Source organism: Capra hircus, chromosome 17 (assembly GCF_001704415.2).
Source record: "Capra hircus breed San Clemente chromosome 17, ASM170441v1, whole genome shotgun sequence".
Classification (NCBI taxonomy): Eukaryota; Metazoa; Chordata; class Mammalia; order Artiodactyla; family Bovidae; genus Capra; species Capra hircus.
This window is the reverse complement of record NC_030824.1, coordinates 3,040,390-3,062,443: the sequence shown is the minus strand read 5'-3', so window position 1 is coordinate 3,062,443 and position 22,054 is coordinate 3,040,390. Positions and strand designations below refer to the sequence as shown.

The 22,054-nt window shown below is 43.7% G+C and overlaps 2 protein-coding genes across 2 annotated transcripts; one reads left to right on the top strand and one right to left on the bottom strand.

The window, feature by feature from the left end:
* CCDC117 (coiled-coil domain containing 117) lies at nucleotides 2,191-13,026 on the top strand. Its single transcript, XM_018061045.1, has 5 exons — nucleotides 2,191-2,484; nucleotides 3,182-3,238; nucleotides 7,055-7,279; nucleotides 7,719-7,856; nucleotides 10,111-13,026. Exons 1-5 carry the CDS (start codon nucleotides 2,303-2,305, stop codon nucleotides 10,346-10,348), a joined length of 840 nt encoding a protein of 279 aa, XP_017916534.1. The 5' UTR covers nucleotides 2,191-2,302; the 3' UTR covers nucleotides 10,349-13,026.
* On the bottom strand, nucleotides 15,571-20,605 carry XBP1 (X-box binding protein 1). Its single transcript, XM_018061044.1, is given in 6 exon segments — nucleotides 15,571-16,701; nucleotides 17,003-17,110; nucleotides 17,113-17,148; nucleotides 18,259-18,387; nucleotides 19,174-19,270; nucleotides 20,333-20,605. Coding segments are annotated over 6 exon segments (1,155 nt in total). The 5' UTR covers nucleotides 20,560-20,605; the 3' UTR covers nucleotides 15,571-16,143.

Here is a 22,054-nt window from a genome sequence, read left to right as displayed (position 1 = left end):
GCCCCCTGATTGGCAGGCCTTCAGACTCAGACTAAATTACATCATTGGCTTTCTGGTTCTCTAGTTATAGAGGGCAGATGGTGGGACTTCTTGGCTTCCGTAACCAAGTGAGTCAGTTCCGATAATAGATCTCCTCTTTTATATATATATATATATATATATACACACACACATCCTGTAGTTTCTATTTCTCTGCAGAACCCTGACTAATGCAAGGATCTTTCCTCGAATATGCATTTGGAGGATGCTCAGCAGGGGAAAAAAAGTTTCTATTTCCTTGTAGAAAGTGGTGATGATATAACTAGTTTCAGAAGCAATCAAACATTTCCAGAACCACCATTATAATTGTGAGACCTTGAGATTGGTCCTTCACCTCTCTGAATCTTAGCCTCTTATTCTGCAAAGTGGTGATGATGAGAAGCAGTGCCCTAGCACACGTGTATGTTAGTCGCTCAGTTTCGTCAGATTCTTTGTGACCCCGTGGACTATAGACCACCGAGTTCCTCTGTCCATGGGATTCTCTAGGCAGGAATACTGGAGTGGGTTGCCATTTCCTCCTCCAGAGGATCTTCCCGACCCAAGGATCAAACCTGGGTCTCCTGCATTATGGGCAGATTCTTTACTGTCTGAACCACCAGGGAAGTACAGAGTTGTGGTGGAGTTAATGAGAAGCAGTGCCTAGCATAGTGAAAGAAAGTGAAAGTGAAGTCGTTCAGTTGTGTCTGACTCTTTGCCACCCCATGGGACTGTAGCCTACCAGGCTCCTCAGTCCATGGAATTTTCCAGGCAAGAGTACTGGAGTGGGTTGCCATTTTCTTCTCCAGGGGATCTTCCCAACCCAGGGATTGAACCCGGGTCTCCTGCACTGCAGGCAGACGCTTCACCGTCTGAGCCACCAGGGAAGTAAGTGCTCAATAAATGCTTGTTGCTGATGTCTGCTTCTTTCAACTTCTTGTTTTTAACCTCATGTTCTACTCCATCTGGGTTAATATACAATGAGGTGCAATGGACACAAACATTCAGTGCATTGCATCTCATTGTATTGAACATGTTTATTTTAAAAACACTGTCAGTAATTTTCCACCTAGGAATCCATTTACCTACTTGCAAATATATACAAAAAACTTAGATTTGTCTACACTCAGCCTTACAATGGGGCTTTCCTGGTGGCTCAGACGGTATGAATCCACCTGCAATGCAGGAGACTGGGTTTGATCCCTAGATTGGGAAGATCTCCGGGAGGAGGGCATGGCAACCCACTCCAATATTCCTGTCTGGAGAATCACCATGAACACAGAGGCCTGGCGGACTACAGTCCCATGGAGTTGCAAAGAATAGGACACGACTGAGCTACTAAGCACACACAGCCTTACAATAGAATTCCACTCAACAGTTGAAAAGGAAATGAAGTAGAACTCTATGTGTCCATATGCAACACAAGTATGAGTTCTTGGTGGTCTTTGACTGAAGGGCATTGACTTTGGTATAAGCAACTCAGACTAGACGGTGCCGTTTCCCGAGACGGGAAATATGGTCGTGATCAGTGGTTGGGATGGCCAACTCTGCTAGCCCTTTAGCAAGCAGTTGTCTCTGGATGCTCCCAGAGGGAGGCTGGAAGGCTTGCCAGTACCGCTCAGAACTTTGAGGCTTTTCCTGATCTTCCATGCTGTTTCCTCTAAAGTGTCACCAACTTCATTTACATTAAAACACCGAAGACTGGAGAAGGAAATGGCAACCCACTCCAGTATTATTCTTGCCTGGAAAAGTCCATGAACAGAGGAGCCTGGCGGGCTGCAGTCCATGGGGTCGCAAGGAGTCGGGCACGACTGAGCGACTAACACTATGTGCCAAGAAGTGTTCTAACTTAGAACTTCTAAGGGCTCTAGAGGTTTTAATTCATTTACTTCTCCTATCAATCTTAAGAACATAGGTACTACTGTTTTCAGGTTTTACTACTGAGAAAACTGAGGTACAGAGGTTACTTGACGAGTGAGGATTTGGACCTAAGACCTCTGGTAGGTAGGGCCATCCTCCAGCCCCGAAGACTCGGCCGGGCAGCCATCTTGTTTGTGGTCCTCAAGGACTTCAGCTCCCGGCAGCCCTCGCGCCAGAAGTTCGCCACACACAACAAATCCCGGCGTGCTCCGGGCGGCTTGGGGTGGAGGGTTCTAGAAGGCGTGACGTGGGGTCGGGAAGCGGGCTCAGAGGCGGGTACCTCTCGGCAGTCGCTGTGGCCGCTGCTGCCGGGCCCGGGGACGCGGACGGCCGGGGCCGTGGGCGCAGCCTCCTCGTCTCCCCGGCCATGGCGGCGCTCGGCCGGCCATTTAGCGGCCTTCCCCTGAGCGGTGGCTCGGACTTCCTGCAGCCGCCGCCGGCCTTCGCCGGTCGGGCCTTCCCGCCGGGGACGGAGGGCGCCGAGGTGGCCCCGCGGCCGGGACTTCGCGCCACCCCGAGCAGCTCCGGCGGGAGCGCGGCGCGCGGACGGTGAGGAGACCGGCGGACGGCGGGGGCGGGTGTAGGCTCCGGCGCGGGCTGGTTGACCCTTTTCGCGACCCTGGTGGGGGCTCTTGAGCCTCAAGTTGCGGATGAGGAGACTGAGCCCCACAGGCGGTTGCCGTAAATCGCGGAGGTCGCACAGCGCGGGGGTCCAGTTCCGACTTCGGCGCGCTTGCGCCGGGAGAAGTGAGGAGAGGTCTGCTCACCCGGGGCGTGCGGGGATGGGAGCAGGACCGACCCGGGCCTGGAGCTGCCCTGGGCGCGCACACGCCTTGCTCCCTCCAGACTGCGGCCCGGCAGCTGTTGTTGGTAACTTTCAGCGACTCTCGGACTCTTGAGTTTCCTCATCCGCAACTTGGGAGAGAAATGGGTCCTTCTAGTGGGATCATAAACTAAAGTGCTCAGCATGGTGCCTGCCCCGATACGTTTTCCCTAGGCTGGTCGCCCCGGTTTATCTCCCCCGGCCTTGACCGAATGAATTTAGCTTTCAGTGTGATTTTGTCAGGACCAGCCAACACTTTTACCTGACTGACCGTGTGACCTGTATATCCATCCCACAGGGCAAGGGAGTGGAGAGCTGATAGTGGGGTGGGCAAGATTATCGGAGCCTGAATTTGGATGCTGAATGTACCAGCTCAGTAAATTTCTCAACTGACTGAGTTTGTTTGTTTGTTTGTTTTAACAGTATTTCAACTCACTGTAGAAAGAAACACAAGCGAGAGGAGGAGGAGGAGGAGGAGGAGTAAGTTTCAAGTGCTTTTTTAGTCACTTAATGGTCACTTAATTTAACCTATTTTATATGCATAACTATTTGTTTTTGAGTGAAAAGGTGGAACATTAGGTGTCTCTGACAGGAGGCCGAAGGAACTGACATCACGGGTTGCCTTTTAGAGAAGTGAGCTGGGCAGGTCAGAGGGAAGCTTGTTACTGCATAAGCGATTGTCATGTTTGAACTTTGAGGCATATGAGTATTATTACATGCACAAAATTTAAGAAAATTCCCAGAAGGCAAAATCTTATGCTCCCAGTTTTCCCCAGAGGGTTATCCTTATTGCCTGTTTCCCTTTAAGGAAGATAATGTAAAAATGTGCAAGTTTATAGCTGTATAATTCTGGGGTTTTACATTTAATAGTAACATACTGTTAACACTGCAACACTGGTGTTTTCATTTTATTCTCCTGTAGCTTGTTACATATGGACACATAGAGTTCTATCTCATTTGTTTTTCAACAGTTGAGTGGAATTCTGTTGTAAAGCTAGGAATAGGTAATTAACCAGTCTCCTGGTGATGGAGTTTAATACTAACAAATCTAAAGTGACCTTCTTAAGTTATTTGTGTTTGTAATTAGATAAATGGATTCCTAGATGGGAAATTGCTCAATCTTTAAATGTATGCATTTTGAATTTTAAAAAAGAGTTGTTGGCAGTTTATACTCCTTTAAACTTAGGGAATGTGTGTTTCTCCATCTTCTCATCAGAATTGTATTTTCAAACTTTTTGATCACCTCTTAACTGATAGGGAAAACACTGCATGTTATAGGCAGGCAGTCTAAAAAAGAAAATGAGTAAAAGACTTCCCCAAAGAGGATATCAAAATGACCAAACAAATGAAAAGATATTCGACCTCATCAGTCTTTAGGGAAATGCATATTAAAAGCACAGTGAGAAACTACTCCACTACCAGATACTGGAGGGTTCTGTAACACCAGGAACTCACAGACACTATTGGATAAGAATGTAAATTGCTACAACACTTTGGGAAACAGTTTTGAATGAGTTGAAGGCACACATACCCATTTACCCAGCAGTTCTTTTTTTGACTATGCATGCTCATCGGAAGACATGTACAAGAAAGTTTATGGCATCCTTGTTCATGATGGGTCAAAATTAACAGTATCTGGACATAATAAATTTTTGCTGAGTTTAGTTCAGCAAAAGAGAAACACTGAACCACACGTACCAACCCAGATGTGTCTTATAAGCATAGTAGGAACAAAAGAAACATAGCACGAATGTATACATATTCAGTATAATTCCTTATATAAGGGTCAAAACCAGGCAGAACTAAAAGCTTTTAATATTGCATATTTATATGCATAATAATGTGTATTTTTTTTTAATGAAATGGTTGTAAAAGACTGTGTACTTACAGGGAGGAGGGAATAGAGTACCATTTAGGGATGCTGATGGCATTCTGTATCTTGACTTTCATGGATTTCTGTTTTATAATTATTATATGTATTTTTATGAGTAGAAGCCTTTTATAATTAAAGAAATTAGATCACTTTTAATTTATGTTTTGTAAATTATATGCGATTTTGAACATCTTTTTCTTTAAGCCATCTTTTCCTTTAAGCCATGGGTGAATTCTTCATGTTTCTGCAGATCTTTTATTGACTTATTGGTCTTTTTTATGTATGTTGTGTTTTCCCCAGATTTGTTGTCTTTCAGCTTTTGTGTGATTTATTATTTTTTTTTGCCAGCAGAAACTTTTAATTTTCTCACCAGGTTGATACATAGACCTACAAGACAGTAGATTTGAAAGTTGCCTCAGTTTAAAAAAACATCTGAGACTTCTCTGGTGGTCCAGTGGTTAGGACTCCATGCTTCCAATGTAGGGGGCGGGGGTTTGATTCCTGATTGGGGAACTAAAATCCTGGATGTCACGTGGCATGGCCAAAAAATTTAAAATAAAAAACCTCTAGACCAGACAACATTTACGTTCTTTATAGCTTTGGGATTGCTGTGGATGCACAAGGACCTCTTTGCTTTTATCTTTTGAAAGTGTGGAAGTGTTTGTTGTTCAGTCACGTCCAACTCTTTGCGACCCCACGAACTGTAGCCCAAGACTCTCCTCTGTCCACGGAATTCTCCAGGCAAGAATATTGGAGTGGGCCATTCCCTTCTCCAGAAGATCCTCCTGACCTAGGGATGAAACTGAAGTCTCCTGAATCGCAGGCAGATTCTTTACTGTCTGAGCCACCAGGGAAGTTTCCCAGGAGATTATTAAATAATTCTAATGTCATAAATAAAAAATTTGAAGTGTAAAAACCATTGACTTTAAAAGTTAACCATCTTTAATTTGCAGATGGAGAGATTGAGGCCCTGGGAGGATAAGGGACTGGACAGTTGGATGTCGAATGCCCAGAAGTGTGTTGCCTGCTTGCCACTTTAGTGGCTCTTATCAGAACTTTAAAGTCTTTTATGTCCCATTTTCTCTGGGACTTAATCATCATTGATCTCTATAAAGTTGTTCTGCTCCTTCTTAGATGATTTCCTATGTGTATAACTTTTTCTTCTGTTTTCCAAAACATCGCATACCTTAGAACTATCCAAATATTACAGAAGTGTTTAATTTATGGAGAGGCATTCTTAGTACTTACTTATGAGTTAAAACTAATTATAAGCTAAACATATGATTGAGATTGTGCTTGGTGATACCCAGGCAATAACGTACTTTTGGTCTAAATACTCAGAGCAGGGCCGGTTGTCTGTTCAGGACACCCCTCAGTAGTAAAGAATTGGCCTGCAGTGCAGGAACAGGTTCGATCCCTGGGTCAGGAAGCTCCCCAGAGAGGGAAATGGCAACCCACTTCAGTTATTTGCCTGGAAAATCCCATGGGCAAAGGAGCCTGGCGGGCTACAGTCCATAAGGTCGCAAAAGAGTTGGGCATGACTTAGTGACTAAACAACAACTAAATGTTGGGCATGTTGCAGTGCTTACAAATACTAGTTTGTGTTAAGAGCTTGAGCAGTTGAACTTCCCTAACAAGGCAGGAGGTTTTAGTGAGAATCCCCTATGAAAAGCATAGAGGATACAGCATCTGTCTCTGGGATTTGGTACCTAAAATCCAACTCACCTTATGTGACACTTTAGAGGGGGCACTTTAGTTTTCTACGTTCTTGTTTCCACATGTTTAAAGCAATCTGAATTGAACTCCTATGGTCTCAGTGAAATGTAAAATTTTCTAGAAAGTGAAGATAGTTTATGTTGCAAGCTGGGAGAAAAGTGCACCCCATTAGGCAGGGACCCATACAGCAAATGACAGCCTCTAGCATTTTTGGCGAGAACAAAGAAATTAGCAATGTCATCTGCACCTGTAGTACTTGCTGCAGACCTGATGAAGCATGTATTTTTGCCCTAAGGGAATATAGGATGCCTGCAGACCACCTCCTCATATGCCCAGTGTAATGGAGCTGCAGCAGTATGAAAAAGTACGGCTGGCCCTGAATTGCTACTTTGTGATTCTTGGTTTCTTTACTTCCCACTTGACCTTTCCAGAGCTGAGTAAGTAAGAATGACTTTAAGTTCCCATATCAAACACTTCTAATCTGGAAAGGCAAAATCTTGGCAGGTGCAACCTAATTTGACAGATGTTAAGGGAACATCTCAGGGTGGCTGTGAGAATGACAGAAAAGAAAATGTGGGATTTTCCATCTTGTAATCACATACTCTCAGAAGAGGTTTTTCATAGCAGAATTTTATTAGCAATGGCGGTGATACATGATTCATTTGTATTAGTCAGGATTTTCATTGATTTTTTTTTTTTTTTTTCAGTTGTCCAGTAAGAAAGAAAAGGCTAACTGAAGCAGGGCTCTGTGCTGGTCCTAATGACTGGATTCTTTGTGCACATCAGGATATAGAGGGTCATGGAGTAAATCCGTGCACTAGTGGCCTTTCTGCACCTGGCATGTTAGATGTTATTTGTGAAGAGATGGATCAGACAACGGGGGAACCACAGTGTGAAGTTGCCCGAAGGAGGCTTCAGGAAATTGAGGACAGGTAAATGGGCCGCATATCCGACTGGCTTCTTGTTGTTCCTATGTAACATCTCCTCTCTTTCAAGTTGGTCTAATTCATCATTTGGTGATTCCTTAATCCTCAGCCTGTCAAACTATCAAAATCAAGAAGCTTAAAGTATGCACTTTAAATGTTAAAGTAAGCATTTTTCATAGAATTGTACTAAATATTTTCATTTACTATGTCTGAATATTAATTTTTTGGTTTATGAGGGTTTTAGCCTTCAAATTTGATATCTTTTTTATCAAATGTTGAGCAGCTCTTATGTATATACTTATTTCTCTCCAAAGTAGAGTTTAATACTTTACTTGACCTTCTGCTGTAGCACCTGTTGAGTTTATCCTTTTTTTTAAAAATTTTGTCCAATTAATAGAATATGTTTAACCAAATAATTTTTTTCTTTGTGTCTACCTTTGTTTAGAATAATTGACGAAGATGAAGAAGTTGAAGCTGACAGAAATATTAACCGTCTCCCCAGCCTTGTCCTTTCTGATACCATGAAAACAGGTTTGAAGAGGGAATTTGATGAAATCTTTACAAAAAAAATGATTGAGTCCATGTAAGTTTTGGTTTCTGGTTTCCATTCAACTCTGATCTTTTTTAAAAGTTCTTTTAAATTTCTTTTTGGCTGTGCTAGGTTTTCGTTGTTGTGCACAAGCTTTCTCTAGTTGCAGCAGCTGGGGCTGCTCTCCAGTTGTGATGCTTTCTTGTTGCAGAGCACAGGCTCTAGGGTGCACAGGCTTCAGTGGCTGTGTTGCATGGCTTGACTCTCAGCTTGTGAAATACTGCTCCAGGGGACTGAACCCATGTCCCCTGCATTGGCAGTCAGATTTTTTACCCCGGACCACTAGGGAAGTCCCCAGTTATGATCTTAAAAGGAAGACTCATTGTCTCTAAACACTTCCTGATCACCAACCGAGTGAAAGCTCAGTAGGTTTTATGTTTAGCCGAGGTTGGAGACCTTTTCTTAGTTCATTGGGGTGAGTGGAATGCTATGCAAGTGGGAATTGGAAGTTCACAGGAATGGCTGCCTTGCTATTTACCCCTGGGTTGTTTTGAAGTCTGGAAATTCACTCATAGTCTAATACTTGGGGATGGGAGGATTAGCAAGAAAGAACCCATTCTCTCAAATTACTGTGATAGGTTGTAGGAACCACACTTGAAAACTACCTGTTTACGTGGCTCTCTGTTATCTTGGACCACCATTAAGACCTTGGAAAAAACTGAAAAGTTTACCAGCAGTCAAAAAAGTTATCACAAAGGCCACAGTCTAGAGCTCATACTTGTATCTCACAGTGTGTGGCCCCTCAGGCCTTTAGCTCTAAGAGCCATTTTGCTCTTCGTTTAGACCATTTGATGAGCTCACTTACCTGGTTTCCTCTGCCATCAGAGTAGAAAACAGACAGCAAGTGAGAGCAGAATAAACTCATGGCTGGTGGGCAGTGACAGCACAGTGTAAGGACAGTAGGGGAAGTGGAAGCGAGCGTGAGACTCTGAAAGCAACGCAGCCTGGGCCCATCGACATAAAACTGACGGTAGCCTGTAATTAATGAGAATGACTTCGGTGGGCTCAAGTGGCCCTTACTCTGTAAAATACAGTTGTCTCTCAATATCCATGGGGGATTGCTTCTAGGACCCCTGCAGATACTAAAATCCTGGGATGCTTGCGTCTCTTACATAAAATGGTCCAAATCAAAACCCCATAGATATGGAGGGCCAACTGTAGTAGGCAAGATATAAAGTACCCTGTAGGTGTTTTCCTAGAAAAGACTTTGAATAGACTTGGAACTGTGAGAGTTAAGTGTCAGATATCTGAAAACTTCTCTTAGGCTACCAGTCCTACTGGTACTAGGTAGATGATTGTTTTTAGACACTGTGGTTTCTCCTACTGCTGGATGTTAGCTCATGGGGGTTTTGCATTAGCCTCCTAGCTTGAGCTTATAATTAACTACCCAGCCCTGAGGGTGGGTAAATAGTTTAGCCACGAGTAAGCAGGTCACATTGCCCTCCAGTGTAAAGCATTGGCACTTGCTGCTCTTGGTAGTTTTCCAGAAGCTAACCTTTGTGTGGTGTTCCTCATTGTGTTTTATTTTGCCTTGCGCTTGGGTCCCAGAAACCATCAAACCACCACTAGATGAAATAGGTTGGGGTGTGGTAGACACAGATAGTGGCTTATTGCACAAAGCATTATATACTTCATAGCTGTACTAATAAGCAGAAGGCTTGCTGAGGTATTTTTAGTGTGTTTAGCCAGTGTTTCTTTTTATTTATAATGGTTTAGTACAAGATAATAACTGACATCTGCTAATACTAACCACAATTTAAGAAGAAACTATAATGTTAAATCAAGGGCCTCTGTTTTTCATATTGAACATTTATATTCTAATCACAGCATTCAGTGCAGTCAGTTGCTTTGCTTACAGTGCGTGCAGAACTCTAAAATTTTATGTACTTGAGTGGCCTTTGTAAAGATAAGTTTGGATTGTCATAATTCTCCTATTTTTATCACATCGCATCCGGTTTTGTTTTTTATTTTATTTTTTTGGCTGCCCAGATCTTAGTTGCGGCACGCAGCATCTTTTAGTTGCAGCATGTGAACTCTTAGTTGCAGCATGTAGGATCTAATTCAGTGAACAGGAGTGGAACCTGGGCCCCTGCATTGGGAGTGTCTTCCCAATATGGAGCCCCTGGCCCACCAGGGAAGTCCTCCCATAAATTTTTATATACTAGGTAGCAAACATTAGTTTTTCACCCTATGTCTTTTATTTCTGCTTTGTAAAGTTGTTGATACAAATATATATTTCCTGTCTTAGGAGCCGTCCTTCCATGGAGCTTGTGCTCTGGAAACCTCTCCCTGAACTCCTTTCTGATAAGCCAAAGCCGTCATCTAATGCTAAGAACTACGCAGGAGAGAGCCAAACTAAGCATGCAGCTGCTGGCACTGCCTTTCCTCAAAGAACTGAACTGTTCTTGGAACCTCGGCCAACAGGGTTGCCTGTTTACAATAGTTTGGAGACAGCTGCTTGCACAGAAGAGGAGATGGAACTCTAGAAACCAGTTTCTACACTAAAGTTGTCACGTTGCAGAGGCTTATGTGTTCAGTCATGAGCCTGCTTGTACAATATAGGGACTTGAAAGTTTGGAAACGGGTGTAATATCTCCACCTGTGATTTGGGGTGGGACTCTGATTTGGGGTAGCCATTTCTTCAACTTCTTGCCAAGGAAACTTGTCTCAAGGGAAAAGCAGTTTTCTAGGGGGCTTATTAAAGGAATGTGAGAGTACATTCTGCAGAGTCAAGTGTAGAAGCCGTATGTGACTTTTAAGTCATCTGTCACATTGTCTAAGTCATTCAGATACTTGGAGAATATTCAGACACTTGAGTTGAAAAAGATGCATTAAAAAAAAAAGAGTACTCTCCCTGCTACAACTGTGCCCTGACAGTTGAGCCACAACTTCAGATAAATGAGCTCTGTTTATAATGGTGACTAGATATTACTGGGGAGGAGGAAGGTGACAGTAGCTTAGGCCTATTGCTGGGGAATTTACGAGGCTCTGAAACTTGTGTATTAGTTGTCAGTTCAGTGTAGCTTTATTGATTAAATAGCCAGTAGTGCTGTGGCTCCCCTCCTCGCCTCTGGCAGTGCCGTGGAAAACAAAACAAAATGTTTTCCTCCGAGGCTTTTTACCCTGTGCTCCTGTGGCCCCTCAGTTTCCCCCGCATAATCGGTAAACCCAGCTCTTCAGCGATGTTTACAGCCTAATTAACTTTGAGTGATAGTTGAGAAGATTGTGAGGTAACCAGTGTGTGAACTGGCTCTGGGAGAAGCATCCTTAGATAATCCTGAGGAAGTGCCGTATCAGCTCAGCCCAGCATATTATTTCAGTAGTTATAGAAATGTGCCTGTAGAAGCAAGTTGTTTTTTGGGTTTTTTTAATGTTAATTTAGGAAACGTTGACTGAATAATTAACTGAGCACATGCAGGTGACATTGAGATTTACTGAAATAGCCAGTTTGCCTGGTGCTTCAACTCTTTGTGCAGTAAGCCTAGAAGTTAACTAGAGGATAGCTTCCTGCCTGCCAGAAATCATCCGGAGGACCCTACCCAGGCTCAGGGTGTCCTCTTGAGAGTAACCAGGATTGAAGTATTTTTTTTCTCAGGAACAGCTCTTCTGCGTTGGCAAGGACTCAATAGTACAAAGTAAAGTGACCGTCCCTTTAGTGCTACAGAATACCCACTATAACTTATTAAATGAGTGTAATACTGGCCCTTTTTATCAGACAGCAGACCACCCCAGTTCTTTTTGTTTGTTTTCTGGGTTTCTTTTCTTAAGTAGGAATCACATACCTTGTATAGAAAAAATGGTTTATGCCAAGTAGAGGTGACTTTAGGAGGCAGCTCCCAGGCAATTTTGAAACCCATGCCGAAGTCCCTCCCCTTGTTACAGATGGCGTAGAAGTCACAAGTCTGTTAACTGGACTGTTTCTTCTGCCTGTAGTTCCTGCTTTTTCTATTTCTGTCTGGATAGTCAGGAAAAGATATAATGTTTAATATTTAAACAAAATATTTAATGTCTACAACAGTAAAATTATTCAGACTTCAAACCAGTATTGAAACCAGTTGGAAACCAGCTACTAGTTTCTTAATCTCAGATTTAGAGATGAATGTAAACTGTGTTCTGTTGAATCGTGCACGTGTTTGATTCACGCCATGTCAGCTGCCTCTAGGTCATTGTTTAATGGGACCAACTTGTAACATTTGTAGCCTTAAAGAAGTCTCCAGATAAAAAGTTAGTTCTGCTACAGCTCATAAAGAGGAAGTGACTGCCTGGAATTTGGAGTTATTCCCAGTGTTGAGGTGAAGAAGAGATGACAGTTTTCCAAAGGACACACACACACTTACACTGTCCTCTGAAGGGGGATTGGACAGGCCTGGGGTCCAGGTCTGTACAGTGAACAGTAGGAAAGAGCTCTCTGAACAAGGCTCTGATACCAAGGCTTTATGTAGGAGAGAACTAGCAGGATTCTATTATTTGAAATCCAGGCAGAACTTGTTTCAGGAGTTACTTTATCTGACACGATCATCATTTCTGCGGGAAACATGGATGTTCAGTGCACCTTTTTAAACCCGCATTCGTTTGTACAAAAATTTTCTTCATCCTTGTGGTGCTTACTCATCTGAGCCGTCTCCACAGGCCCCATGACTTGCTTTGTTTCCCTTTTTGTAGGGTAAGGCTTTTGTTTTTGCCTTAAGGTTTCCCTCGGGAATTAACAGGTCTTTTCATTTTGTAAAACTTTTACAGCATGGATCAGACATTGGCTTACTGTGCTAATGTGTGATGAGAAAAGGTTATCTAAAGCAGGTGAGCTTTAATGAACAAATGTATATTTCCTCTGAGTTTGGTTAGGGTGTGTGTGGTTTTGTTTTTAATTAATATGAAGAAAGTAAGTCCAGTTCTCACAGATAATAATCAAAAATTGCTACTCATTCTTGAAAAGGTGCAAATGTCCAATTAAAAAAAAAAGGGTGGTAGCTCTAACCATGAGAAGAATGTTTACCAGCAGGTTCATTGATTATTTGGGATCTGGAACTTGGCTTTGTTTTTTAAATAAGTGATAAGAATGGTACTAGGAAAGTTCTGGAAGATGCTGTCAGTTTTACTTTAAAATGAGAATCTGGTGTTTCTGTATTTTATTGTTTTCAATAAAACTTAAGTGTTTTGGACTTTTTGAGGTATTTGTATTTCTGCATTTAAGTAAACTGAAATCAGCAAGTTTGGGAAAGTCCAGGAAGTAGGAAAAGTCCTTAATGTTCAGTAACATGGTCTTCCCTTTCTTGAGTTGACAGGTCACTGGGTGGCAGTATTGCCTGCATGTTTACAACCATTATTGGATAAACGTGGATCCCTATTTGTGATTGGGCAGAGTTTTTGATGCAGTTACCTTTTTTACCGGAATTGAAAATCACAGCTAAAAGTTACCTAATTTATTTTTATAGATTTGAAAACTCAGCCTAAGTAGATAGTGACAATTTAGTATAATCAGTTCACCAGGTCCAGGGCTCTTCCTACTTGACCAGTGGTTTTACATACAGTTTCTTGACAGCAATACCTAACATGTTTAGATTTCATTGAAGTAAACTACAGTCAGGTGTAGTTCAGGCAATGTAACTTTAAACACCTTGAGGGAACATGGTTGTATATGTATCTGTTTGGTTCAAATACTCTTACCAGTGGCATTTGAAAGATGAACTTCATGCAGTTAGAATATGGTGTTAAGAGTACAGCTCCAGAAGACAGGATGTTGTCTTTAAAAACCGGTTAGCAGGTAAACAAGCCAGTCTTCCTGTCCCTTCATTAACTTTAGAAGTCACAGGATCGACTGAATGTCTTTGAAGATGAGAATTTGATGCCATAAAGTATTCCTGGTGTAGGAATTGCCTCTGCCTACATGTCTGTTCCTACGTTGCCTGTACCCGCAGCACACCTGCTAGAAAAGCAGGAAGGCAGGCACACATTGGTGTTTGAAGGTTCCAGGAATTGGTGTCTAGCCATCTGTCACCTATTTCTTTTATAATCAGAACTATGTACAACCTTTTGCTTTTAGAATCTTGCTTTGGTTTTGTGGAGAAAGATCCTGATTTTCATTTTTTAACTATTCAATTTAGTGTTTCAATATGAAGATACCCTTGAATATCAGGTGTTTTCTCAGGTCTGAGCACAGTGTTTAGTCATTTTCACCCATCTGTGCAGGAAATGAAAACAAATAATCTATACTCTTGTGTGTTATTCCTGTTAATACAGCTGTTTCTTTCATGTGATGTCACTGAATGTAAATTACCTGAACCCCAATCTTCAGATGCTTGTTATATAATTTTGAAAGCTAAAACATATCTGTACCTTTGCCTATGTTGTTGAGTCACTCAGTTGTGTCCAACTCTTTATGACCCCATGGACTGTAGCCTGCCAGGCCCCTCTGTCCATGGGATTTCCCAGGCAAGAATACTGGAATGGATTCCTATTTCCTTCTCCAGGGGATCTTCCCAAGCCAGGATCAAACCCACATTTCCTGCTTGGCAGGCAGATTCTTTACTACAGACACACCTGGGAAACCCACATTTACTTAAACAATCCCTAAATAGATTCTCAGCACTTAAGTTTTCAGTTGTAGAAAATCAGGTGATCAGGTTTTTAATTGTGGGGGCAGCTGGAAGCATGCTTTCTTATATTTACAAAACAGAAACTCAGAGTTTAAACTTTGCACTGCTAGGCACTAGGACTGAACTCTGGCTTCAGTGACCATCGATTGTCTTGCCTACTAGTGTGCTTCTGGGCATGCTCCCAGTCACACCAAAGGCATTCCCTTGTATTCATCTACTTGGTTGAAACCATAGCCTGCTGTGCCTTGCCACTTGGGATTCTTTGAACCCCATCTCATTTGGTCTGCTTTCACTGACCTCCCCAGAGGTAGTCAGTCAGTAAATACTAGCATAGAATGCTGGCATGGGTGAAATAATTTTTATGAACTAGGGAACTCATCTTAAGTGGTTTCCCGAGGAAAAGAGGCAGCATGATGAGGTTATTAAGTCTGTAATTTGAAGGTCGTATTTTCTCTAGGATATTTTCTTGAACAGGTTCATTCTTTTGTGAAACATGTCCTAGAGTGTATATAACTCTTTACGAGATTAAAACCCTTCCAAAGTGGAATAGGAGATAACCATCAACTTTTGGGATGGTGCCTGGCTTTGTACTAGGTGCTTATAATGCATCATTTATTTGAATCCTCTAGTAGCCTTTAGAGATACTATCATACCCCTTTGAGGTGGGCAAATAAGGTATTTTGAGATGAGGAAATAAGTGGTATTTTATGCCCAAGATCACCCAGCTAAATGGGTGGCAGAGTTGAACTCAGGGAGTCTGAGTCTTAAAAAATGCTCTTAATCTCTGTACCATCAGTAGCCGTATTGATACTTAATAGCATGTCCTTCTGTAACAAGATGTTATGGCAAAACAGTTGTTAAGTGTTCTAGCTCTACCATTTATTAGCTGTAATATTGGTCAGTTAGGCTGAAGAAACTGTCTCAAGTATAGTTACTGGTCAGAGTGTATTACTTAGGGCAGCCAGGAACTGAAGCGGTAATTAAGGGGGAAAGGCCTTCCTTTACTGTAAAAAGTGGCTCAGTGAAGTTGGATAAATCACTACCATGGCAGTGAAACACCTGGAAAGAACAATAAGACCTGAAAAGTTCAAGAAACATTCCAAGAACAAAGACACTGCATTGTACTTTTTAATTGCACAGGTAGTTTTAAATAAATGGAGAAAGCACCTTCCAAAAGTTACACCAGCATGGAAAGATTTCATCAAGCATTTACACAGTAGTTTTCTGTAATTTTACAAAAGATTCCTGATCTTTACTTGAACTGTACATGAGGGAAAAGGAGCCCCCTCAGGTAGGTGTTCTGCTTGCAGAAGCCAACTAAAGGACCTAAAATCAGAGGCAAGCCTGGGATGCTGAGAAGGGAAAAGAGAAATTGATAAAGGACCATTCATTACCTCCATGTCTGAAACACTTATCGCGTGACCCTTGTGTAAGAACCACCGTCCTTAAGATAAAGGTACACCCTCAGAAGCTGTAATTCTGGATCATAGTCATGTATCTACGTACCCTGGACCATAAAGGTCAAAAGATAATACTTGGGGTGACCTAGGAGGCTTGAACAAATACTTTAGAGGAATTCTCTAGGACCACACCCCTCTACTTTGGCTTTTTGGATGAAGCACAGGCCTTTGTGCTGTCCTCCAGGCAGTGTCACAGTCAAGAAAAGAGCATCAGTACTGGATCACTCCTTAGACACTAATCAGCTGGGGAAAGAGTTCACTGGCAAAAGGGTCCTCCCAAGAATGGTCTGCATCAAGCAGGGAGGACATGTCGCTCAAGGGAGAAGGAGAACCCTCATAGCTACAGTCACTGTAAGCATCCAGCAGGCAGGAAGATGGCTTCAGGCAGTTGCTGGCTGAAAGCAGATCTGAGATACCCAGCTCTGGAATGAAGTCATCTTCTACAAGTTCTTCCTTCACTGAGACAGTGAATGCAGGGTGATCTTTCTCTGAGGGGCTGAAAGGTGCTTCCTCAATTTTCACTACCACACTGGCTTCGCTCTCTGTCTCAGAGGGCATCTCTAAGACTAAGGGCTTTGTATATACGTGGTCAAAACGAATCAGTTCATTAATGGCTTCCAGCTTGGCTGATGACGTCCCCAGGGATGGAGAAGCGGAGGCCGGTAAGGAACTGGGTCCTTCTGGGTCCACTTCTGGGAGCTGCTCCAGGCTGGCAGACTCTGGGGAAGGACATCTGAGGAACATGACTGGGTCCAAGTTGAACAGAATGCCCAACAGGATATCAGACTAGAAAAGGAAAAATTAAATGGCATTCAACTGTTAAAGAGTACACTGAGAATTGACCTTAGTGCTAGGTTCCATAATGTAAACTAATCCTTACGCTATAGGATGATCTCTGGGACCCACCAGACCCACTCATGTACCCTTCACTGCATGTCCTAGACCACCTGGAAACAGGAAGGTAGTCAATGTTCAGCCCCAATGCAACCAAAACTGCACTGCCCTCATCTGTCTGGTTAGGGGTGTCAGGCATCACACAGACGGAACCAAGTAAACAGCTCTTTAGTAAAATCTGAGTAAGCCCTACCTCAGAGTCTGAAGAGTCAACACCATCAGAGTCCATGGGGAGATGTTCTGGAGGGGTGACAACTGGGCCTGCACCTGCTGCAGAGGTGCACGTAGTCTGAGTGCTGCGGACTCAGCAGACCCGGCCACCGGCCCCACTCCATTCCCCTGGAAGGAAAGGTTAGTCAGTGAACAGCTCCAACAGCTGGGTCTCCCCCAGGGAAATGCTTGCCAGGAGGCTCTGATTCTCAACTTTTAAGAAAGCTAAAAAAACTTTTTAAAAAAAAATCCATTTATTTTGGCTGTGCCAGGTCTGAGTTGAAAGCATGTGGGATCCAGTTCCTTGACCAGGATCAAACCTGGGCCCCTGCATTGGGAGCACAGAGTCTTGGCCACTGGACCACCAGGGAAGTCCCTAGAAAAGTATTTTTTAGAGCTGAAATCTTTCCCTTACACATCTGTTGTTTCCATTTTTTTGAGTCTTCCTTGAGGAAAAGAAAAGGGAGGTAAGGCTAACTTCTTATTTTCTGTACAATTAAATGTTTTTCTTCCCCAAGCTAAGATTCAGGGAAGACTGTTATTCTTAATTATTATTATCTTATTTATATTCTCAATAAGAGTAACGTCCCTAGTAATAAAGTTCCGTAGTGAATTGAGGCCCAGAATCTTTTTGGATAGTGCTGTACTCAGACACTCAGTCGTGTCCAACCTTTTACAACCACATGAACTGTAGCCAGCAGGCTCTTCTATCCATGAAATTTTCCAGGCAAGAATACTGGAGTGGAAAGCCATTTCCTGCTCCAGGGAATCTTCCCAACCCAGGGGTCGAACCCATGTTATTATTTTTAAAGTTTGTTCTGAACATTACTTTTAGAGCAGAACTGCCAGTCAACCTTAGACCACTTATCTGTTATCACTGGATTTGCCATGATTCATAAATTAAAACCCACATATCACGCTTCCATCAGAAAGGTGTGTCTATCACAACGAATCCCTTCTCTTATTCATATTCATCAAAGAGCTATTTTAATTTTAGTAGCATTCAAAGTCCGGTTTGACTGCCACTCTTATCCTGGTTCTCCTCAATGCTGGCATTGCAGACACGTCAGCTACCAGCATTTGTTAGTACTTGCTCTTAGAGAGTTGTGTAACTTATTCCAGTTATTAAGACTTAGTACTATTCACTACACCCTTGAAAAATGAATATCCTTAAAGAAAGAGGTCATGTCACTTAAAACCAGTTCTTATATATGGCACCAAGTAAAGGACATAACTCACCTTGGTCTCTGCTTCCTCTTCAGTCACTAGGGCATCCATCCCCAACCGCTGTCTTAACTCCTGATTCTCAACTACAAGGCCATGAGTTTTCTCTCGTAAAAGCTGATTTTCTAACAAAAGTTTTTGGTTCTGGAAGAAAGTTCAGAAGAGGCTATTAAAACATCTCATTCTTTCACTTTAAGAACACACCTGACAGAGTTTTACTACAGCAGGTTTTCTTTCCTCCTCCTGGATCTTTTGGAAAACTCTATGCTCACACAGTTGTTCATAATACGTATTAGAAGGCAAGGTCATAAACATAAAAAACAAGTTATTTAAGAAATGCCACTACATGAGGGTCACATATAACACAATGCCCCTAACTATTAATAGAGACCTCAGCAAAGAGTGACTAGTGGCTTTAATGTAGATGTGATGGTTTAAAAAAATCCTATCTTGAACTGGCAGGTAATAATAAAAGTGGTAGTGGTGAGCTGTAAAATTAACACGTTTTAAAAAAAGAACAACACAAATACTCTTTATGTATTCAAGATGTATAACCGGCAACAATTTAAGTTTAGGTAACAAGTGGGCCCAAGAAAGGGAAGGGAACCGTTGGTGGACTAAATCAGGAAAATTTAAGCAATGATTTCCTATCAGCTTTTACTAATTTCTTAGTACTAACTGATAAAACATTGTTCTAATGCTGCAATTCACCAACAATCGATTTAGATTGATCTAGCACCAAATACCAGCGGGTCAATCACTTCTGTTTTCATCAAGCTTCACCACTTAACTACCTATCTACCCTAACTTAGATTCACTTAACTTTTAACAATACATCTAATTGTATTCTAAAGGAGATGAAACAACCATTCACCAGGGAAAGCTACATAATGGATGTAAGATACAGTGTTTGGCCTTAAGTATGTTTACCTCTTCTTCCAAATCTACCACTTGCTGCTCCAGCTCACTCATTCGAGCTTTCTTTCGGTCTCTGGCAGTCTGAGCCGCTACCCTGTTTTTCAGTTTCCTGAGAACAGAAAGAGACATACCACACTAAATCATCTCAAACCTTATTTATACTTGAAAACTTGGCCAGCTGGTACTTTCACTTTAATTTACAGCATAGAGTAATGGTAAAATACACTTCAGGCTCCTCCCCTCAATAAAACAAAACCAAAAAAAAAAAAAAAAATCAGCCTTCTGTGGATCTAGCTAGCAGACCTACTCATCCTCCCCCGGTATTGCGTCACACACCTCAGCCTCATCCCCGCCACAGCACAGGCTGGACACAAATATTATTCATTTTGCATCATAAGATATTTTCTCCTCCCCTTTCTGTTTCCCGTTGCTTCCTGATTACAGTCCCCTCAAAAAGGATCCAACCAGGACTGATTAAACCTAGCGAAGCCTGCAATCGCGCTACTGCAGCAGATAACGTAACCACCACCTAACTCCAAAGAGAGAGAGGCTGATGCGACTTTCCTCCTGGTGCTGAAAGCCTAAGCCCATGTCTGCTCCAGGGGGCACTTCATAAATCACAAAAAGTACACTGATCATAAAAGAATTAACATTTACGAAGGACTAAGTACTAGGCATTTCTCCACCGCCCCAGCGACCTCGGGAAGTAGATAAACCACTTTTAGGGACGCAGAGACTGACTGAGGAGCCTCATAGTGCTTACAGCCCCTTCAACAGCTGGCATTTCAGCTCCGTGAGCCTCCAAAAAGGTAGGTAAACCCATGGCTCCACGTCACAGCCCAAGTTCAGAAAAGCTGAACCCAGGGGTCTGTCTGTGGTCACACAGCTAGAGGGCCTGGAATCCAGGTGCCAGCGTACCCTGCTCTGGTCATCTCTAACGAGACAGAAACTAAAGAAATAAAAAAAAAAGGCCTGCGCTGCCCTGGACTCCACCTAGCGCAATGGATCCGCCTGTCCAGACTTCCTGCCCTGCCCCGCCCCGCCCTGCGCCGCGCCACGCTGGCACCGGACCGGCCAGACACCGGCGCCCGAACGCTGCAGGCGGTCAGCGCGGCCCCAGGCCCCTGTCCCGCCTTCGATTTCGGCCCCCAAAGCCCCGGCCCTAGCCCACCTCCGCAGCGCCTTCTCTTCGGGGCTCAGGTGCGTGAGGCGCTGTCGCTTGCGCGCCTGGGGCGGACCCCCGCTGGCCCCCTCCGGGCTGGCTCCTTGCTGGCCCGGCACCATGACCGGCAGAGCCCGGCCAGCCGGGGCTCCGGCGGAAGCAGCGGGCTGGCCGGACAGCAGCAGTACTTTAGGGGCCCCGGCGGCCGGGCTCTGCGCGGGTGCAACCACCACCATGGCCGGAGCGTGTCTACGCCCGTGCGCGCCGCCGCTGCCCAGTGGGCCGGCCCCGCCGGGCCCAGCCTTTCTACGATCGTGGCCCTTCTCGATTGGCCAGGGCCTCGTGACGCAAGCCTACCCCTGCGCCCATTGGCCATGCGGATCCGGAGGGGGCGGGGCCAGGACGTCCAGCGTGGCCACCGCGGTCGTGCGCAGGGGGCGCCCGAGCGTTTTGCGCCGGGGCCGCAGGCAGAAGTCTCAGAGCAGGTGCGGGGCCCCTGAGAGCAGGGTGGTCGGTGGGGCCCGCTCTGTTGAAGAAAGGTCCAGAACCAGGCAGAGTTTCCTTAATAAATGGATTTCCCCCCCTATGCTGACGGAGAGTTTAATTCGAAACCGTGAGGTTTCCAGAATGAGGAATTTTGACTGAGATTTTTATCCCCGCCTGAGAGAATTGTATCTTGTGCGCCACTTCGGGCCCGGAGCTGAGTGGAAAATCCAAAGGGTAGCGCGAATCGGGCCTTGGGTTAGGAAAAAATAGCCTGCAGAGCAATTCCGCGAAATAAGTACTTAGGAAGTGAGTCGCCCGTTTTAAAACTAGATTTACCTCATAGAGAAGGTTTAATAAACCATAGGTGATGCTCTCTCAGAATGGCGGGAGTGCCTGTAATTTCGTTTCTTTTTGCCTCTCTAAACTTTCAGCTATGAGCGTGTATGTAAGAAAAGAAAAAAAAATGTGTATGAAAGATGAGATTCAGGGCTCCTGCCTGCCTGTTATGGCGCAAAGGGAGTGGGGGTGGGGTACCTGTGAAAGAGGGGCCTCTGAATTGTAGCTGGGGACCAGTTTAGACACAGGAATATTAAAATGGAGAAACCTGAGGAAACACCCTCACAGGCATTTTCACGTTTTTGAAGAAAATTATAAAATGTTAAGTTCCCTGGAATCACGAAGCAACCCTTTCTTTACATTGTTGCTTCCTCTGTGCTTAGCACTGTTTTAGGTTCTTAGGGATGTTGGTCCACTCTTTTGTGACCCCATGGACTGTAATCTGCCAGGCTCCTCTGTCCATGGGATTTCCCAGGCAAGAATAATTGGAGTGGGTCGGCATTTCCTTCAGGAGATCTTCCCAACCTAAGGGTGGAACCTAGATATCCTGCATTGGCAGGTGGATTCCTTACCACTGAGCCACCAGAGAAAGCCCTTAAGGGACCCAGAAGTGAGTGAATCTCTGGTGGTTGGAAGATAGGCAAAGAGGGAAAGAATGCTTCCAGGTAATTCTTCGGTGTTATTAAGTCAGACTAGCTTTTCAGTTATCTTTTGGTGGTGAGAAAACAAGTTGGGAAGAAGGAATGAATGAAAATTCAATCTCTCAATATACAGGCCCCTTTAAGGCATGGTTTCGGTTATCTCCAGGGCTGGACTGTGAGTCTCCTAGTATTTTCTTCCTCCAAACCGGAGGAGTAAAATCAGTGACTTTATTTAAACTGAGTCGGCCCACCTCAGAGTGTCCTGAGC

Coding starts and splice junctions, on each gene's coding strand:
- CCDC117 (XM_018061045.1), top strand. CDS start 2,303: ATGGCGGCGCTCGGCCGGCCATTTAGCGGCCTTCCCCTGAGCGGTGGC. Junction 2,485..3,181: donor GGGAGCGCGGCGCGCGGACG/GTGAGGAGACCG, acceptor TTGTTTTAACAG/TATTTCAACTCACTGTAGAA. Junction 7,280..7,718: donor CTTCAGGAAATTGAGGACAG/GTAAATGGGCCG, acceptor ACCTTTGTTTAG/AATAATTGACGAAGATGAAG.